General features: G+C 46.9%; 1 protein-coding gene across 13 annotated transcripts in view; it reads left to right on the forward strand.

The window, feature by feature from the left end:
* The window catches only part of SYNDIG1 (synapse differentiation inducing 1), a 179,724-nt gene extending 163,876 nt beyond the window's left edge, over window positions 1–15,848 (forward strand). For all 13 annotated transcript variants that reach the window (XM_023251518.2, XM_045053947.1, XM_023251519.2 and 10 more), the window contains one exon: window positions 14,604–15,848. In XM_023251518.2, coding sequence (XP_023107286.1) covers window positions 14,604–14,650 — 47 coding nt within the window. In that variant the 3' untranslated portion in view covers window positions 14,651–15,848. The remainder of the gene's footprint in view (window positions 1–14,603) is intronic.
* The last annotated feature ends 1,794 nt before the right edge of the window (window positions 15,849–17,642 follow it).

The following is a 17,642-nucleotide window of genomic DNA, read 5'->3' on the forward strand; positions in this document are numbered from 1 at the left end:
TGTTTATCTCAAATGAAAAAAGACATTTCTATTTGGAAGCCAGTTTCCAGTGGGGCCAGCTATAATAAGTAGGATTATTTTCTGAAATGTGTCCAGGCGACTCCTGCTGCCCCTGTCCTTGGGAGATGTCATTTGAGAAGTATCCTGATATTTCAACCTAAAGTGAACAATGCCTGTTCTTTTCCACAAATGCCTGTTGGGCCACATCCCCTGTGCCACATTTTGGGAAACATTTCATTCAAAAAGGATGTTTCTCTAATGCTATTTTTCCTTCCCCTGCTTGGTTTGATGTGATATTAATGCACAACATACAGATTCCCCTTGATTCCACTGCATCTGTTGTGCCATTTCAGCTCAGATGCATGGATTTCAAGCTACGGAGAAAGCACTGTTGTTCACTCTGCCGTGTGTGTACAAACTACTCCACATTGGTCCCCAAGGTCCACCGACTGGGAGCAGAGTGCAAAATCACAAATATGCCTATGCTGACTTCTTTATTAGACCTTCTAATGATGTGCCAGATGTCAGATGCAAGCTAATGAGAAGCTGCTTGGGTCGAATGAATTCAAAAGTAAACACGAGAAATTTTCTTTTATTGGTTTTAAAAGAATAGAAGAAATTTCTAAACGTCCTCTAATGCCCTGGGGCAGTAATTAAAAACCACCCTTGTAAGCAGGCAATGCGGCTTGGTCATGTGCTGGAGTGTGTACACATTCCCTGGTCTGTCCATGGGCTCTCCCAGATCGGAGGGGAAATATGCGTTCCTCAGAATGGCATTTAGACATGAATTTGGGGTTTCAAAATGAGATGCTGGGTGTCAGAGGGCAGATTTCTACTCTCACATCAAATATGATTGGAAAAGAGCTCAGACGTGGGTGGGGGAGCTTCCTGGAGGCTAAAGAGGATGGAAGCAGCTCTGTGTGCAACAAGGTTACATGCTAGGATCCATCCCCAGCCAAGCCTCCAGCTTGGCTTTTGTCCAGGTGAGAGAGCGTGCCTCAATTCCTGCCAGCCGCTGTTGGAAAAAAAAGCCTGTCCTTTGCAGCTGGCCAGCACCAGGAGCTCTCACTATAGCCCACTGAGTTAAGGAGGAGGGAACCAGGATCTGAATATTTTCATTTCTAAAACTCTTGAGATGGTATCACATGAGGATTTGCTGAGAATGCCTATCCTTGCAAATATAAGATAAATTCAGTGGTAGCCATATATACTGGTGGTATCAGGTTCTCTCTCCCCAGCCTCCACCATTCTCAGCCCAGGTGTAGACCTGCAGCTTGTAGGCCAAACGGGCAGCAGAACCATCTGGTAATGCAGACATTTAATTTGCCAGAGATCCTTCTCAAAGCTGAAGGCTTGCCTCACGCACTAGCAAGAGCTTTCTTCCTCCTACTTCCTTTCCTCCCTGTTCCATCACCCCCTCTCCCTCCTTTCTCTGAAGCCCTGAGCTGGTTTTCCTTGCTGAGTTACTCCAGTGCGAGCTACAGCCACAGGAATAGACGGTGCCTATTCAGCCATCAGAATCCTGACTGGCAGCATGGGAAAGCTGGCTAGTGGTTGGAAAGCTGACTATTTGGTCTGTTTATGCTGTGTTTTGGGTAAATGGGATGACGTTCCTATTCAGATGATCCACATCCAACAGGATGCAGATCCTTTCAATTGAAACAATAATGATAACTGTAATGAACAAGCGTGTTCAAAGACAGTTTGGCTTACTTGTTCTAACAAGAGGCTCAGTCCAGCAACCAGGAGAGAACTACGCTGACACAGCATCATCCATCTGACTACAGTGATCTCAGGTGGTATGGCTGATGACTTTTAATTTTTCTACAGTTTCCTTCTCAAAGTGCCTCCCAAGCATTTTTGAGAGGCAGCATGGCTTAATGCAAGATCAATTTTCTAGAGTCAGACCTACAGGTTTCTGATCTATTGCTGAATAGTTGTTTGACTTTGAACAAGTTACTGCCCCTCCTGTGCTTCGTTTTCCTCATCTGTAACTGAAGATAAGCAAAGTCATTGTGTCACGAGGTCTTGATACTAAAACACAGTACCTAGGACAGAGTAGTGAACATTCTAGCAATCTATTGCCCTTTAGCTAAGTACCCAAACACTTTGAGACAACTACTAGATGCTCATGGATATAGATAGATAGATAGATAATAGATAGATGATACATAGATTTGAAATTTCCTAACTCTATAGTGAGAAAGCCCATAATCAATGGCACTTCTATAGTGACAAGCATACCCAGTGCCCAGATCTTTGTTTCTAACACCAATTTTCCAATAAAAGCAATCAGGGGTCCATGGGGAAATGGCTGATTATAGGATTTAGGCAGGAAATATACAAGATGAGCCTGGAGCAGCATCCTACAGTACAAAAAGGGAAAAGTGCTCCAAAATCAAAAGGATGGGGGCATGTCAAGGGGACATAGGAGCCAGCCTGAAAAATCTTTTCATGGTCAAAGTGACAAATAGTATTGAATTATAAGCCAAAGTATAATGTATAATATCAGGGTCCATACTGATATAAATAAATGACTGGATGAATTGATTCATGGGGGAGAACACACAAATCTCCCTTACAGATGAATTCCAAATGATTTATGTAGACACTCCACCCTGAAGGAAGAAAAGCACATATCTCATATCATGTGTGGGCTATGCAGTGACCTCCTTTGACAGAGGACAGTATGCAAAGGTAGAAAGAAGAGTGACTTTAGAATAGGGAAACCTGATAAATACTACTTATGCCAGACAATCAAGGTCTGTATGCCCAGTGATAAGTCCTGTTGATAGGATGTACTCTTGACATGAAGTGATTAGAAGGGCACTTTACCACTGTGGTATTCCTCCCTCAAATCCATTAGACAACTGTCAGTAGAGGAGCATCCTACAATATGTATGACCAGTGCTCCTCAACATTGTCAAGGTCATCCAAAGCAAGGAAAGCCTGGGAAGCTATCATAGCCAAGAAGAGCCTAAAGAGACATGATATCTGAATGCAATATGGTATCTTGGATGGGATCCCAGGACAGAAGGTGGATAGTAAGCTTAAAACATGGACTTTAGTTTATGATAATGTATTAACATTGGTTTATTAGAAACCTGCATGCATATTACTGTGAGTATAAAATCTATTTTACAGACTGAACCTTATTATGCATACCTTATTATCAACAAGTCTACTCCTAGCTGCATACCAACAAAAATAAGTATATATGTTCATTAAAAAGTACTAGAATGTTTGTAGCAGCCTTATTTATAATAGCCTGAAACTGGAAATTATATTTGCACAAGAAAATGGGCAAATTAGTTACAGAATATTCATACAGTAGGACACTAGACAATAAATTATCTATATAACCAACAGGGATGAATCTCACAGGTGAAGGAAGCCACACACACTAGTGTCTACACTCTAGGATCTGTTATAGGAAGTTCTGAAGTGATAACTGCTGGGGGAGAGTGACAGCAAGGGGCCAGAGAAGGCTTCCAGGAGCTGACTCGGTTCTGCTCTCCAACCAGTAACCCGCTGGTTACACAGGTATGTGCATGTTGTAAAAATTTACCAAGTTGTATGCTTATGAATTGTGCACTTTCCCTATGAATGTCATATTTGGGGAAGGTGTGCATGTAAAATATATATATATATATATGGTATGTGTGTGTCTATGTATATATAATATATGGTATGTGTGTGTCTATGTATATACAGATACACATATATATTTATATAGTACATATTTTTAAAATAATGAAAGATACAGAATAAGCCAATAGCCAAATGTATAGCCATTTATAGCTGTTCAAATTTGAGAAATGGGGAGGGTGACAATTTTCAGCCCTGCTAATTTTGTCTCTAATCTTATTTAATAATAGAACTTCCTATGATCTCATGATCACTTTTATTCCCTAACAATCTGCTTTCTGACCACATGTGACCCTGGAAGAAGCAGGTGGGGCTGGGGGCACTGGGCAGGAGCACAGAGAGGGTGGCCTGGGCAGGGAGGTGGCAGTGGGAGACACCAGGAGACAGTGCAGAGTGGAGGTCTCCTCACCCTCCCCAGGGGCTCCCATTTTGCCTGGGTTCCACTCAGGTTCCCTGGACTCTCACTTGAGGAGTCCCAGCCTTCCAGCCCTCCCCTCACAGGCAAACAAACAAGTGTGTGGAGAAACCAAGGCAGTCTTCTCTCTGGATGGGGCCAGAGGCCAGCCTGTGGGGGAGAAAGGGTGTGAACGAGTTGGCAACCTCGGCCACAGGGTGGAAGTCCCTTTGGGAAGCACTTGCAGGAGCTGAGTGCCCTCTAGGGTTTGGTGGCTTCTCTAAGCCCTCATGGAGAATGCGAGGTGGCAGTAGCTCATACATCCCACATGAGCGTGGCACAGTGGCCACTGTTGTGTGTGTAGCTGCAGTTGTGTTCTCTGTGAAATGAGATCCGCAGAAGAAATGATTTTGATGACATCTCTACAGGATGTTCCCTCCCCCCTGAGTTCAGGGACCCAGACCAAAGGCAGGTGGAGTGGCTCCTGGAAGGCCAGTGCTCAGTGCCCATGCCCAGGTGACTGAGGTTTGAGTCAGGTTTTACCCAAACACAATCGGTATATTTGTTTCCTAACGGGTCTCTTTTTTGCTGTTCGGACCTAATTAGCAATAGAAGATCTGTTGTTTTAAATGGCTTAAAATAGGGGAAATCATAAAAATGCATGTGAAAATAAATACATGTGAGGAAAGAAACACGCGTGTTGAGGATTGGTGTGAGAGCACCTGCCTCTGAGAGATCTTCCATTCTTGTGGCTTATGTCCCAATTATCTTGCTGTTCTCCTTCAGAATGTTACATGGAGTCTGCCTCTTCTTTGAGTACAGCTCTGAGTACCTTAGTACATAGCAAATGTTAACTGTAATGAATAATGGAAATAACCTTTGCAATAATGCAAAGCAATGTAATCCAGCCAGACAGATATTGGTACTAGAGGAAAAATGAGTCATAAAATATCCAAAGTGCTATAAATTTCCAAAGAGATGATTCTGGAGGCAGCAGGTGTCTTCAGGAGCCTGTCACAAATCTTGGAGGTTGGTGTTAGGTGCTGGCATTTTCTGCTCAGGCCCTCCCAGCTGTGCCTGGACCCAGCTCCTCTACAGGAATGGAATGAATGTGTCCGTGGATGATGTGGAACATGGAAACATCCAACCTTACCTATTCTTCCCCTCAAAATGAGTGTAAGAGAACCAAAGCAGCAGGGTGTCTCTAAGAGAAAATCATGATTTTACTAGATGCTCAAACAATACTTCTAGCCAAGGGAAGTGAAGACTTTGACAAAGATTGTGAGAAACTCAACCCAGAGCTAAGACAAATGTTGGCCCATGGTTCCTGGCCCGTGTGTGAAGGACCAGAGTCCAGACCCTTTAAAACATTCCAGATCATCTCAAGAAGGGGAGATGGTGTCCTAGCAGGGGTATGGAGCTTGGCATAGAGAACCTTGCCAAAGTGACATGAGGTCTGGGGCTAGTGTATGTCCCCATGAGAGATTCCACAGTCACACGAGGCACATATTCTAGTGGCCACCATGCTGGACAGCACGGACATAGAACACCTCAATCCTCATAGAAAGCTGTCCTGCATGGCACACACTAGACAGTCCCTCTCTGACCCACCTTCTGACCCTCTTCCTGGCTCTTCTCTTCCCTTCCTCTCCTGGATTCCCTGAGGAGCAGCAAACCCTTCTCCCTCTGTCATGCAGAGCATTGCATCATGCCCAAACTTAAAAAGCCAAGTCCTTTCCTGTGCTCAGCAGCAGAGCCAAGTAGGCTTCACCTTACACAGAAAGGGGTCATGATTATAAATATTTCCTTTGTGGATACCCCTGATTTATATCTTCCTTATCAGCTTGTAGACTCTATATAAGGCCAGTGACTGTCAGCCACAGGGATGCCCCAGAGGGTTCCTGTTGTAGTGGAAATGTTTCTGACCAAAGTGTGTTTGCACTCAGAAACCATGGTAGAAAAGGCTGTACTGTCATCTGTTCTATATTCATAGAGTAAACTGTGCTGAACCCATCCAGGCTCCTAAAACATGCAGCTACAAGGCACCAGAGTGGTGAGTGCTGGACCCCCAGCAGCCCCTCCCTCAGCAGGGGCAGGTAAGGCTCTCTGAGGATATAGTAGGTGAGTTAAGAATTTAAAAGGCCACTGCAAATACAGAGCTAGAGAGCAGTCTGTAGAGAGAAGCCAGGGCATACCTTCACTTGATTTGCATCTGTGTGTATAGAGAATTTAGCATCTCCTTTCCTTCCCTCTTCTCTGATTTGGATATCAAGGTTTTACTAGTTTCATAAAATGAGTTTCTCTATTCTTTATGAATAGTTCTCATATGGTCATTTAATTTTTGGTAGAATCACTTCTAAAATTATCTTGGGTGCAAGAGTAGATTTTTTAAACTATGCTTTCTTCCAGTTACTGACCCTCTCCAAAGATATCCACTAACCTACTTCTATGCCAACAGCATAGACTACTTTAGCCTGTTTTTTACTCATGTAAATAGAATCCTGTGTCCAGCTTCTTCTGTTCCACATTATGTTTCTGAGATTTATTTCCTTACCATTACTGGGTATCATTATTGTTTATCCTTTTTACTGTTGTTGGACATTTGTCTGGCTTCCTGTTTGGAGCTATTATGATGGTCATTGTTACAAACATTCTTGTAGATGTCCTTTGGTGAACATATAAGTAATATTTAAGTATTTACTAACAGTAGGTTTGTTGTTGTATAATGTGCTCATATGTTCAGCTGTGAGAAGACTGATGGTTTCCTCAAGTAGTGATAAAAATTTACACTCCTACCAGGGCTGTGTGAGAATTTGTTTTTTCCACATTCTCACTAATAATTGGTACTGTGTCCCTTTCCCACTTGAGCCTGGTGGGGGGGGGGGTGTACAGCACAGTTCTTTCAAGATGTGCTTGGCTGGGGCATGGCTGCATGCCTGGGAAGGAGGGGAGCAGTATCTCCCCCACTCCCCTCCTCCCTGCTTGCCAGCCATGGTGTCTTCCCCTTTCACATGGTAGACATGGCCAGATAGAGGGTAGAGCAGTCTTACCCAACTCAGGCTGTCATGTGAGGCCTCATGATTTCTGGGCCTGGAGGAATTAGGCATTCTTGTGGGTTCTTTGCAGATCCCACATGCATTCTGCATCCTCAACTACAGTTTGCATGAGACAAGCCATGCATCTTTGTCAGCATTTTCTGTGGAGGTCTGCTTGCCCCTCAGTTGGCCTCTGTTTGGCATGATCTAAGACAGTCCCAGTGGCAGCCCACCATATCTAGTTCTTGGTGGGAGGGCCTGGCCTGTCCCCACAGAGCAGCACTTCTTTCAGCCTTGACCCTGAAGCCACTGGCAAGCCCACATCTGCCTTTTATATTCTCCATACAGGAATTGGTCATGTTCCCTCAGTGCAAGGAACATACATGAGAACCCCAGTGCCCATTTAACCTGCTCACCCTGGGCCTACAGTGAAAGGCAAACACCTGCCCTCCTAATGGAGTGGGCCTGGGTCTCACAGCATGCCTTAAGATTCCTTAAAATTCCCTTCCCTGCCTCCAAACACTCAACCCTTTTGTCCTCTCCATGGGGACACAGGGCTTCAGACATCTGACTTGGTTCTCCTCTCCTGTTTTGAAAATTGGGAAATGTTCAGCGGCTATATAGCTATCCAGCACCATGTCTCTTATGATATTGAGCCTCAAACAGAACTTCTAGCTATTGTGAGTGAGCAGAAGAAGAAAGGTAGGTAACATCAAACAAATATGGTCAAGGGCTTATAAATCTCAGGTAAACCCAGGACCTGGGTGGGCAACAAGAAGGGGAGCCACGTTGGAAAGTGGGTAAGAATTGGACAGCCTGGCTGATCTCCAGCTGTGGCAAGATCTGGACACACAGGAAGCATCAGAGGAAAGCAGAGCCTAGAATCTAGTCAGAGATTATGTGAAGAAGCCAGTCCCTGCAGATGAAACCGCTAAAAGTTACGACTAGGAAAGTTCTGTCACCACCAACAGAGAGACGTTTCTGTGGATAAATAAGCAAAAGTATTAAAAAGTGCCACCCAAGGAATGTAAATTTAACTAATTCTCTGCAAGATGGACTGTCTCATCATGAAAACCTGAGCAAATTTAAATTGTTAAATGAGTATAAGAAGCTTCCTGCCTTGTGATAGATGACATGTGCCCCTGACGTGGTGGTCTGATTTGGTACCTGGCCTCACCTCAGGAGGTGTGACCCCAGTGGCACAGCTGACTGACCTCACACTTAGCCACAGTGTGTTTGTCCTGGTTGTGCATTCTTTGTTTTTATGATTTTTAATTCCTCAGTTTAAATCCCTTCACTCAAGAGACAGGAGAAGAAGCCAGTGGTTTTCAGGAATTTTAGCACTGTTTGCTCTTCAGTTTAAAAGTCAGGTTTTCTATGTATCTTCACAACCAGATAAATTAGGGTAGTTGTGTAACCAAAGAACCAGAGTGCCCATTTAGTGTTTCAGTGTGAAATGTTCCAGCAGGCTGTTGAAGAACTCAGCGCCTCCAAGGTGTAGGGGGGAGGGGGACATTTCCCCAGTCAGGCCTGTGGCTGAGCCAGGCCCCCAAGGTGCCCTGTGGAGTCTGAGGCTTCTTGCTTTCTGATTGGAGATTCTTTATGCCCCAGTATTTTAAGGCTCCCCACTCCTTTATGACTTTAGCCACCTTCCAGAGGGTGCAAGTCTGGGTCCCACAGAAGGTACAGCTAGGTGCTGGTCAAGAACTTGCTAGCCACCTGTATTTTCTGTCTTCTAAGCAAAAGGCCCCCAAAAGAAAGTAAAAAATTCACTCATGACCTGTTGGAGGAAGGGCAGGGAAGGAAAACCCAGCCCCAAGGGAGAAGTTTCCCACCCCAAATCAATAGCAGGTGGATTTCCTGTCCTGTTCATGGGTACAAATGGGAACAGCTGCTTATAGATTGGGCCAGAGGGCCTGGCTTACAGTGTCATGCTTCTTTCTGTCCAGTTGGTGGCCCTCCCAGTTCTGCCTTCAGGGGTGACAGAGGTGATGCTGAGGGAAAGCTGCCTGTAGGCAACCGCCCTGTGAATATGAGCTCCATGGGAGGACTGCCTCTCAGCCTAGTCCCAGGAGCCAGAATTGTCACTGCCCCAAGAGTTGGCACAGATTTGATTCTGATCTGACTGGAGGAGCTCCTGACTGTGACACTATGAGTGCATCCCTTGGTTTCATGGGAGTTCACATTCACCTGTGCAAGCAGGAGCCAATCTGAGCCATAGCTACTTTCATGAAAGGGTCCCCAGGAGCAGATCCTGAGATGCCCAAAGACAGGCCATCTGTCTAGGAGGAGAGCCCGGGCAGACTGGAGGTGAACAAGGCCACGAGGAAGGAGCCAGAAACTTCCAGTAAGGGGACACTGAGCCAGTGAGACCTGCCTTTCCCCAGCCCTGTGGCCTGCCTCAGCCCATAACTCAGTAAGAATGTTGAGGAAAGAGGAGATGCAGCCCAAGCCCCACTTAGGTCAGGACAGAGCCACCTCACTGAGCAGTTCTCAAACTCCTGACCCTCAGAAACTGGTAGACATGGAAGGGCTTATTCTTGTTTGAAGCCAAAGCTGTGGATGATGTGTTCCTCAGCAATGGATGATAAACACAGCCATCAGGAGAGAGAAGGCTGCCCGGGATGGGTGCTTGGAAGCCTGCTGGCCTCTCACAGGCAACAAAAAGCCTGCAGGTCAGGTCCTCAGGGAGCCTGCCCCAGGCCCACAGCGACGTCACAGCTGATGCAAACATTTTATTGCTGTCTTAGCTGTAGCTGGTCAGTCAAGAAATAGATGACTCACCCCAATTAGATCATTTGCAGAGGGCTGATTTACAAAGATGGCTGGCGTGGGGACCACAAGGGACAGGGATGTGACTGGAGTGGGCATGTCAGAGAAGCCACAATGAGGAGGCCTGGAGAGAATAGGATGGAGGGTTTGAACCTGCAGGAGTCATCAGTTCTGCAGCCCTCACATGTGGTGAGCCCTGTCCCCCTCTTCTAATCTCCCTGAGAGGCCCTTAGGGAGAAGGAACCAGGGCAGCCTCCCAGCCACAGGCAGGTAAATGTGGGAAGAGCATGGGTCTGGAGAGTGAAGGGCAGGAGCCAGTGTCAGAGCTTCCACTGACCAAGCGTCATGCCCACTGGTCCACTGCACAGATGGGAACACCAACTCTCAGACTCCCTCTTCCCCTTTTAAAGTAGGTGGAGTACATGATTTTAAGTAAAGTCACAAGCACACTCCCAGGGGCTGGCAGTATCCTTGACCCCACAGTGGGAGGGCCTTGGTGGCAGGTCACCCCACTGTGGGAGAAGATGAGGCTGGGCAGTATTGGGGCTCAGAGTCAAGAAGGCCATGCATGCTGTGCTGCAGGGCGCGGGGACTATAGCAGGCACTGCTGGAGACAATGTGAGTGGGTCCACCTGTGGAAAGGTCTGTAGCCGGCAGCTAGAGAAAGTGGGAAAGGTCAGGAGGAAGGGGCCCCCGACAAGCACAAGACGACTCAAGTAAGTTATTTGAATGCCTAAGAACAAAGTGCAAGAGGGAGTTTAAGCTGTCCATTTCCTTTGGCACACATCACCTTCCACAGCAGAACACATTTTCCAGGAGGACAGACTAGGATCAATGATGGGGCTCCCACCTGCAGGGTATGTTGGCCCCACAAAAACAGAGGTCAATCCCATGTTGCCATTAGAAAGGAGGCTATTAGGAGGTAAAATGCCAGCCAATACTCCTTAGGGCCATAAACCAGAGGGAATGAGGTTTAGAAATAACACCCCACAAGCTAAAAACAAAAGTGTGAGAGCTGAGGGTGTGAGTGGCTTCCCTTTCTGCAAATGCCCACATGCAGGAATCAAAGAAGTGCCTTGCATGGTGAATGGACAGGCCATCAGGGCACACAGCTGCCACGATTCAGGTGGGGACACCCAGGAGGCTGAGTTCACCTCCTGAGCTCCAACTCTCCCAGTTTCATCCCTTCTATTGCCAACATGGAAAGGTGATTCTGTTGGGAAAATGTGGGTCATCAGGATGCTCTCCACGCCAGACCAGGGCTGCCTTCTTGCAAAGCAGTGAGTCTCATCCCAGTTTGCCTGAACTGTCCCTATTGCAGCACTGAGTGTCCCAAGTCCTGGGAATCTCCTCAGTATTGAGCAAACTGGGACAGTTGGCCACCCTGGTCTCGACCTTGCCTGCACACTGGAATCACCTGGAAGCATGAAAGGCACAGAAGCCAGGTCCCAACCCAGAGCCTCTGACTTCCCTGGCCCAGGGTGTGGCCTGGGCATCAGGAGTTTTCAAAGCTTCCTGGCAATTGGAATGTGCCCCAAGTTTGAGAAGTCCGGCTGCAGAGCCATCTGACATGGTGCAGTCTGTGCTGATGAGACCCACATGCCGTTCCAAGTAAGGCCTCTCAGCATGCCTGCAGCACACTCACAAACCATGGGCTGCATGTGCACACTGGGGTGTAGACAAGTCTAGATCCCCAGTTAGGGCAAACAAACAACATCTGCTTATTCCAGCCAAGAAGCAAGCATCTGCAATGTCCTCCTGTCCCTACCAGGAGATGCCAGGTTGGCTCTGTTCCTTGGTATCTCCTTTCCTTCCCCACCCACCCCAATGTAGCAGTCAGAGCAGCTGGAAACGTGGCTGCTGGGGGAATCCAGTAGGCCTGGCTGACCCTCAGCTCATAAAAATGCACATGCACACAGTCCTGCTTTCAGCATCAGGGCTTCACAGACCCCTGGATCCAGGACCAGACCCCTGCACTCCTGCATAGCAAGAAAAGCCTGGAGACTTAGCCCAGAAGTTTTCAGTATGGAAATATTTCTTCAAGGTTGCACCTCAAAGGAGATACAAGCTGATTTGTAGCCACAGGATCCATTTTCTGAAACAAAGGATGTGTGTCAGGGACCACCTTTGTTAGACCAGGATGCCCAGTCTGTGGAGTGTAAACAGCATCGCTACCTCACAGGAGCTTCTGCAAAATGCAGATCCTGAGTGGCATTGCTGAAAAGCAGCCTGCTTGCCAATGAGGCTCTATCTGTTTGCTGTTTCTGATACATCTCAGCAGATAGCATCTCCAACACAACACACTTCCTGTTGGAACAGTTGCCCTATAACCAAACAAAACGTAGAGGGTGTTCCCAGCTTGCACTGTGAGAGTAAACCATGGAGCTTGATTCCCCAGCTGACACTTCTGGGCTCCTGGGGACTAGAGCACTCGCACCATGGGCTCAGAACCTGCCAGAGGGGATGTCTGCAGAGTTGGGCCAGAGCTTAGGTCAAGGCTGCCCAGTGCCACTACCTTCCTCACACAGACCACCAGAGAACCCTGCACCTGGTGCCAGTACCACCTGGAAGCATTTGAAGGGAGCTGATCTTGTACAGCCCACTCAGTCATTCATGAAATGTTCAGTGAGTTCCTACCATCCACCCAGGCTTCAGGCAGACGGTGTGGACAAGGCAGGCGTGGACCTGTCTCTAGAGCTTAAAGCTGAGCCAGGAAGGCAACTACTAAACATAGTTACTGAAACATGTGAGCCTTGATGAGATGGGTCAGTCGGGACACAGGCACTCCCGGCAGGGCCTGTTTTCAGGGGGAGGGAGTGCCCAGTGTGCCCTGCCTTCCTGTCTGTCCTTTCCTGTAGCAAGTCCCAGGGCAGATTGCCTTAAGGGTAGTGGTAATGAGAGATAGTAGCAAAGCCCCATTCTGATGGAATGTGGCCGCCTGGCTAAGGATGGGCATTTCTAGGGAATCATGTTATGAGACACTGGGGTGTTTGGGAGTGCTGCTAGAGAAAATGAAACACAGCTAATTGAGGGGTAATTAATTAATTAGCATTGTCCTAGGAGGCTTCTCATTCAGCATTCCCTTAGCTCTGCTTCATCAAGAATTGTCAGCAGTGAGCTCCCAAGCTCCCTTCCAAGAAAGAAAATCAGGAGAGGAAGGCAAAAACTGACCTCCAGGATCCAACAGGTAGGAAAAAGAGAGATCCCAAGCAGACCAGAGTCCCTTCTCAACCAGACACAGAGCTCCACATTTCATCAGTCAGGGTCAGGACTGTGCAGGGTGGAACTTCATCTCATGAGTTACTTCTGAATCTAACCCTTTGTGGTCTGTTGCAAAGGTTTTGGCATACCTTAGTTTGAGTAAACATACCACACCCATACCGGCCTACACAATGCAGAAATACCACTGATGACACATGGAGATAGGACCCAGGGAAGATCTGGTTTTCTGGAGATGGGCCAGAGAGTGAGTTAGGACATTGACCTGGACAGTGGGCTCTGCCTTTCCCTGACCACAAAAATCCCCAGCCATCTTGGGGTTAACCCTCATCAGCATCACTTGACCCTCCCAGGGGTTAGGGGGTCCTGGTAGCTTCTACCCCCATCAGCCAAATTCATCATTTTCCTCAAGTGGTCCTTTTAGGATGGTTACAGCTGAAACTCATGACAGTCCCCATGCTCTTGTGTAACATTTCTAGTCTCACTTGTGGAGAGGGACAGCAAAGGAAGGGGTTGGGGATGAGTACATAGGGTCTGCTGCAAAATACCCAACCAGATACAACATCCCAAGCCTCCACATTCCTATCCATCTTGCGATCCCAAGAAACATGAATTTTATCAAAGCAACACCTCATTAGGCAACTGAGTGACCAGAAATGTGGGTATTAGTCTTACATCATAATTTTATTGATGGTTGAATTTTACCAACTGCAGCTATGGTGAAGAAGGTCAATGGTCAGGAATGCTGGGTTCCATGGCCACCAGCTGAAGACTAAAGTGTTAAGTATCCTGAAATTGCTTTAACAGGCTTATGCCATAGTATCCTCTCTGGGAAATGAGAACTATAATTTCCTTCCTCACACCCCTACTATGTTTTAAAGTTAAATCAGGTAAGTGTGAACATATTCTAGTGTTATTCGGGGTGCCTGGGGACTCAGTCAATTAAGCGTCTGACTCCTGGTTTTGGCTCACGTCATGATCTCAAAATTCATGAGTTCAAGCCCCACGTCGGGCTCTATGCTGAAACGGTGAAGCCTGCTTGGGATTTCTCTCTCCCTTTCTCTGTACCTCCCTGGCTTGCTCACTCTCTCAAAAAAATAAATAAATAAAAATTTAAAAAAAGGAAATTCAATGTTTTCCAAATAAAATAAACTATCATCTATGGGTAGAAAAAAGGGTGCTGAGGCTGTAATATCTACTCTATCCCTCACATCCTGGTTCCCAAGAAGCTGGACCCCACATTGGTGGTGGAGTACTGCCAGCCATGGGTATTCCTGGGGACACTTTTCTTTTTTTAAGCTTTAACCGCCTTGCAGTCTGGGGAAGCAATACCTCCCTATTTCTTCTTTGCCAGTTATAGAACAGCTGCATCACACCTGGGAGTACACCCAGTTACCCCTTGGCAAGTCCTCCCTGTCTGTTGTCAGCTAAGTTCAAAGTTGGAAAGGCACCAGAGGTGAACACTACAGTCACTTCATTTGCTCTGACTTGCTCATCTTGACTTCCTTTTTTCCTCTCTCTTTTCTCTCCAACAGACGAACAAAGCCGTGGCCAAGGGCGACTTCCACCAGGCCAGCACTAGCTCCCGGCGGGCCCTGTTCCTGGCTGTGCTATCCATCACGATTGGAACTGGTATCTACGTGGGCGTGGCTGTGGCCCTCATCGCCTACCTCTCCAAGAACAACCACCTATGAGCTTCCTCCAGGCACATAGGAGAAGAACCTGGGGCCAGTTGTGTGCAGATGCACAGAAGGCAGGGCTGGCAAGGGGAGGACACACAGACACACCTGTGTGATGCTGTACACTATAAATTATTGCCAAACGACTCCATAAGGCCCTGGGATTTTCTACCCATGGGTTTCTTTTGTTTTTACCCTTTAATTTCATTTTCACAGCACTGTGTAGAGCACGAGGCACATGGGCACTGCTGACCCTTCCAAAGGGAAGCTCCAAAGATCCTGACCCTCAAGGCCGTCTCTGGATGGATTCTGGTGGATTCATGACAGTGCAGCTCTCTCTGCAGCCTGCCAGTGCCTGGAATGCCATAGCATTAGCAATACACAAACAATTCAAATGTGTTTATTTTTTATGGAATATGGTGCAATAGGCAGAGGGCAGAGGACTCGTCACTTCTGTCTGTGGTCCTGCTTCACTCCTCCATCATTTTCCCTGTCCACGATCCTTCCCTGCAGGAAGAAAATGGGGCTGGCAGGAAGAGAGACAGAACTGCTGGCAGTCCTCCCAGCTGCCACTGGTCTTCAGATGGGTCCAGCCCTAAAAATGCAAGTCCAGAATCACATGGGGTCTGTCTCCAGGCCCAGTGGACACTCCCTCCATGCTGCCCCCAGCCTAGGAACATTGGGCCTCCTTTGGATATGTCCAAATTCAGCAGCCACCACGCAGCAATATGCAGTCTTGGGGCCTCGTTGATCTAGGGTGGGGGGCAGGCCACAGTCCCTCCCGAGACCCCTCCCAGAAAGACCCTGAAGTTTGCTCCAGGAACTGTAGGCAAAGGAGCTGTGGATACCATCTCAGCATAAAGATGCCTGTGTTGACACTCACCCTGGTGATGAGCAGTGACACCAGTGATCTTTAAAAGGAAATGAACCTTCCCTGTTGACTAAATGAATAGCTATTTTCTTGTCATTTTTTTAAGTGCAACTACTGCTTCATGCTGCTTAAGTTATCCGATGAATGCTGAGAAATAAGTAATCAGACATTTTAATACCATTTCACTGCTGTTTTACGAGTGTTCATTATTTAACAAAAATTATCTTTTAGCTTTTTTGCTTATGACTTTTTTTTCTGATGAATATCAATTCTTGGGTTTCATTTCTACTTTTCACTTGTTTTAAATAACCACAGAGTGACCAAAGACTTAGCTGGTGGAAAAGTGGGAGTGTCTCCTAAGATAAGGGTCACAATAGCCCTGGCTGCTTACACTTTTACTTTGAATACCATTAATATTATCATCCTAATAATAATATTAGGGGACACAGGGGCCATCTCTCTAGGACAGTAGTTCCTTCCACAGCACTTACAAAATACCTGCTGCCTGGGTCCCAGCCCCAGAAATTCTGATGTCATTGAGCAGGGCCACAGCCTGGTAATGCCAGTGTCCAGCACAAGTTAGGAACCACTGTCTTGGAATAAGGACTTGGGTTTGATCTCCTTCACCTGCCCCTCTCCCCCTTGAACTTAAATGCTTAATATTCTGAAAATTTGTAGCACTGCCTTCCTGGATCAAATCCAAGACCCATCTAGAATTTGTCCTTAGCGGATGCTCCAAAAACATATTCTAAGACCCTAACCTGAAGAAGAATATATGAAAGAAGCCCAAACATCCCTGTAAGAGTCAGAATAACCTGGTGATAGAGTGCATGGATTGGGATCAAACCAGCTGTGTGATCCATATGGGTGCATGTCTCTGAACCTCATCTCTAAGAGATGACAGTTAAGGCCCACTTCTGAGGACTTCTGGGGAATGCACGGGCACAGAGTCCAATGCCTGGCCCGGGTTGGTGTGCTGGACATGGGATGGCTGTGGTCACTCTCAGTGTCCTGGATAGCCCATCCCACAACTTGTTCATGCCCTTCCATTTTTTCTGCCCAGTACCTCAGGGTTTATTCATCATGAGCCATTGTGTGAAATGATCTTTTTACTTGTCCTAAATTAGCCCATTTTAAGTTCAAGAGGTGCTCAAAGTTCCATATCTTTGGATTTAGTTAAGAAGTAGAATCTACTCCCTATGTCCTCCCCACTGTCTCCACTGCCACCAATATGCCAGCCCCTTAGTGCCCAGGTGCTCTGTCTCCTGCTAGACCACCTTCCCATCTTCTCTCAGCCCCTGTCTTTCCACATGGAAAAGCTTCAGGTTAAAGGGATTCAGGCTTCTCTGTGGTTTCTCAAGCTCTGCCAAGACTTTCCCAAGGACCAGCACAAGAGCATATGGTGCAGATGGCCCTATGGGTGTTAGGGTCAGGGCCAAACCATTCAGAAGACAACTAATAAGGCATGTGTGGCCTTGAAGCTCATATGACAAGTAGACCCAGTGTGGCCCCATCCTATGACTGGCTTGGCCTTGCTATCAGAGGAAGTGGTTGAATGTGATCTTCAGTAGCTGTGTTAGTGACTGCTGCACAACACAATAGTCTTCTAGGCAGTCTGTGGCCCATATGCCTTTCTAGACCTTAATTTTTCTAGTTGGTGCAGCCGCAGATGAGGCACTATGCTCTGTAGGCCCTGCCCTGGGCACTGGACCCACAATATCTCATGTAGTCCCAAGAACCCTGGCAGGCAGGTGACAGAACTGAGGTTCCGAGAAGGTAACTCCCCCAGCACCACATTAAGTGGCAGCTGTAGAGTGAGGATGGGAACCACAGTCTGGTGCCACAACCCCCAGACAACAGGTAAAACCTGCTACCTCTCCCCTGATTGCAAATTTCCCCAGTCCACAGCAACTCATTTCATTCCTGTAAAAACTCTTTATTACAAGCATTTTGTTGACAGAGATGTAGAGTGTGTAAGTAATTTTCCTAAAATCATGCACCAGGGAAACAGCAAATTAAGATGA

Source organism: Felis catus, chromosome A3 (genome assembly GCF_018350175.1).
Source record: "Felis catus isolate Fca126 chromosome A3, F.catus_Fca126_mat1.0, whole genome shotgun sequence".
Taxonomy (NCBI): domain Eukaryota; kingdom Metazoa; phylum Chordata; class Mammalia; order Carnivora; family Felidae; genus Felis; species Felis catus.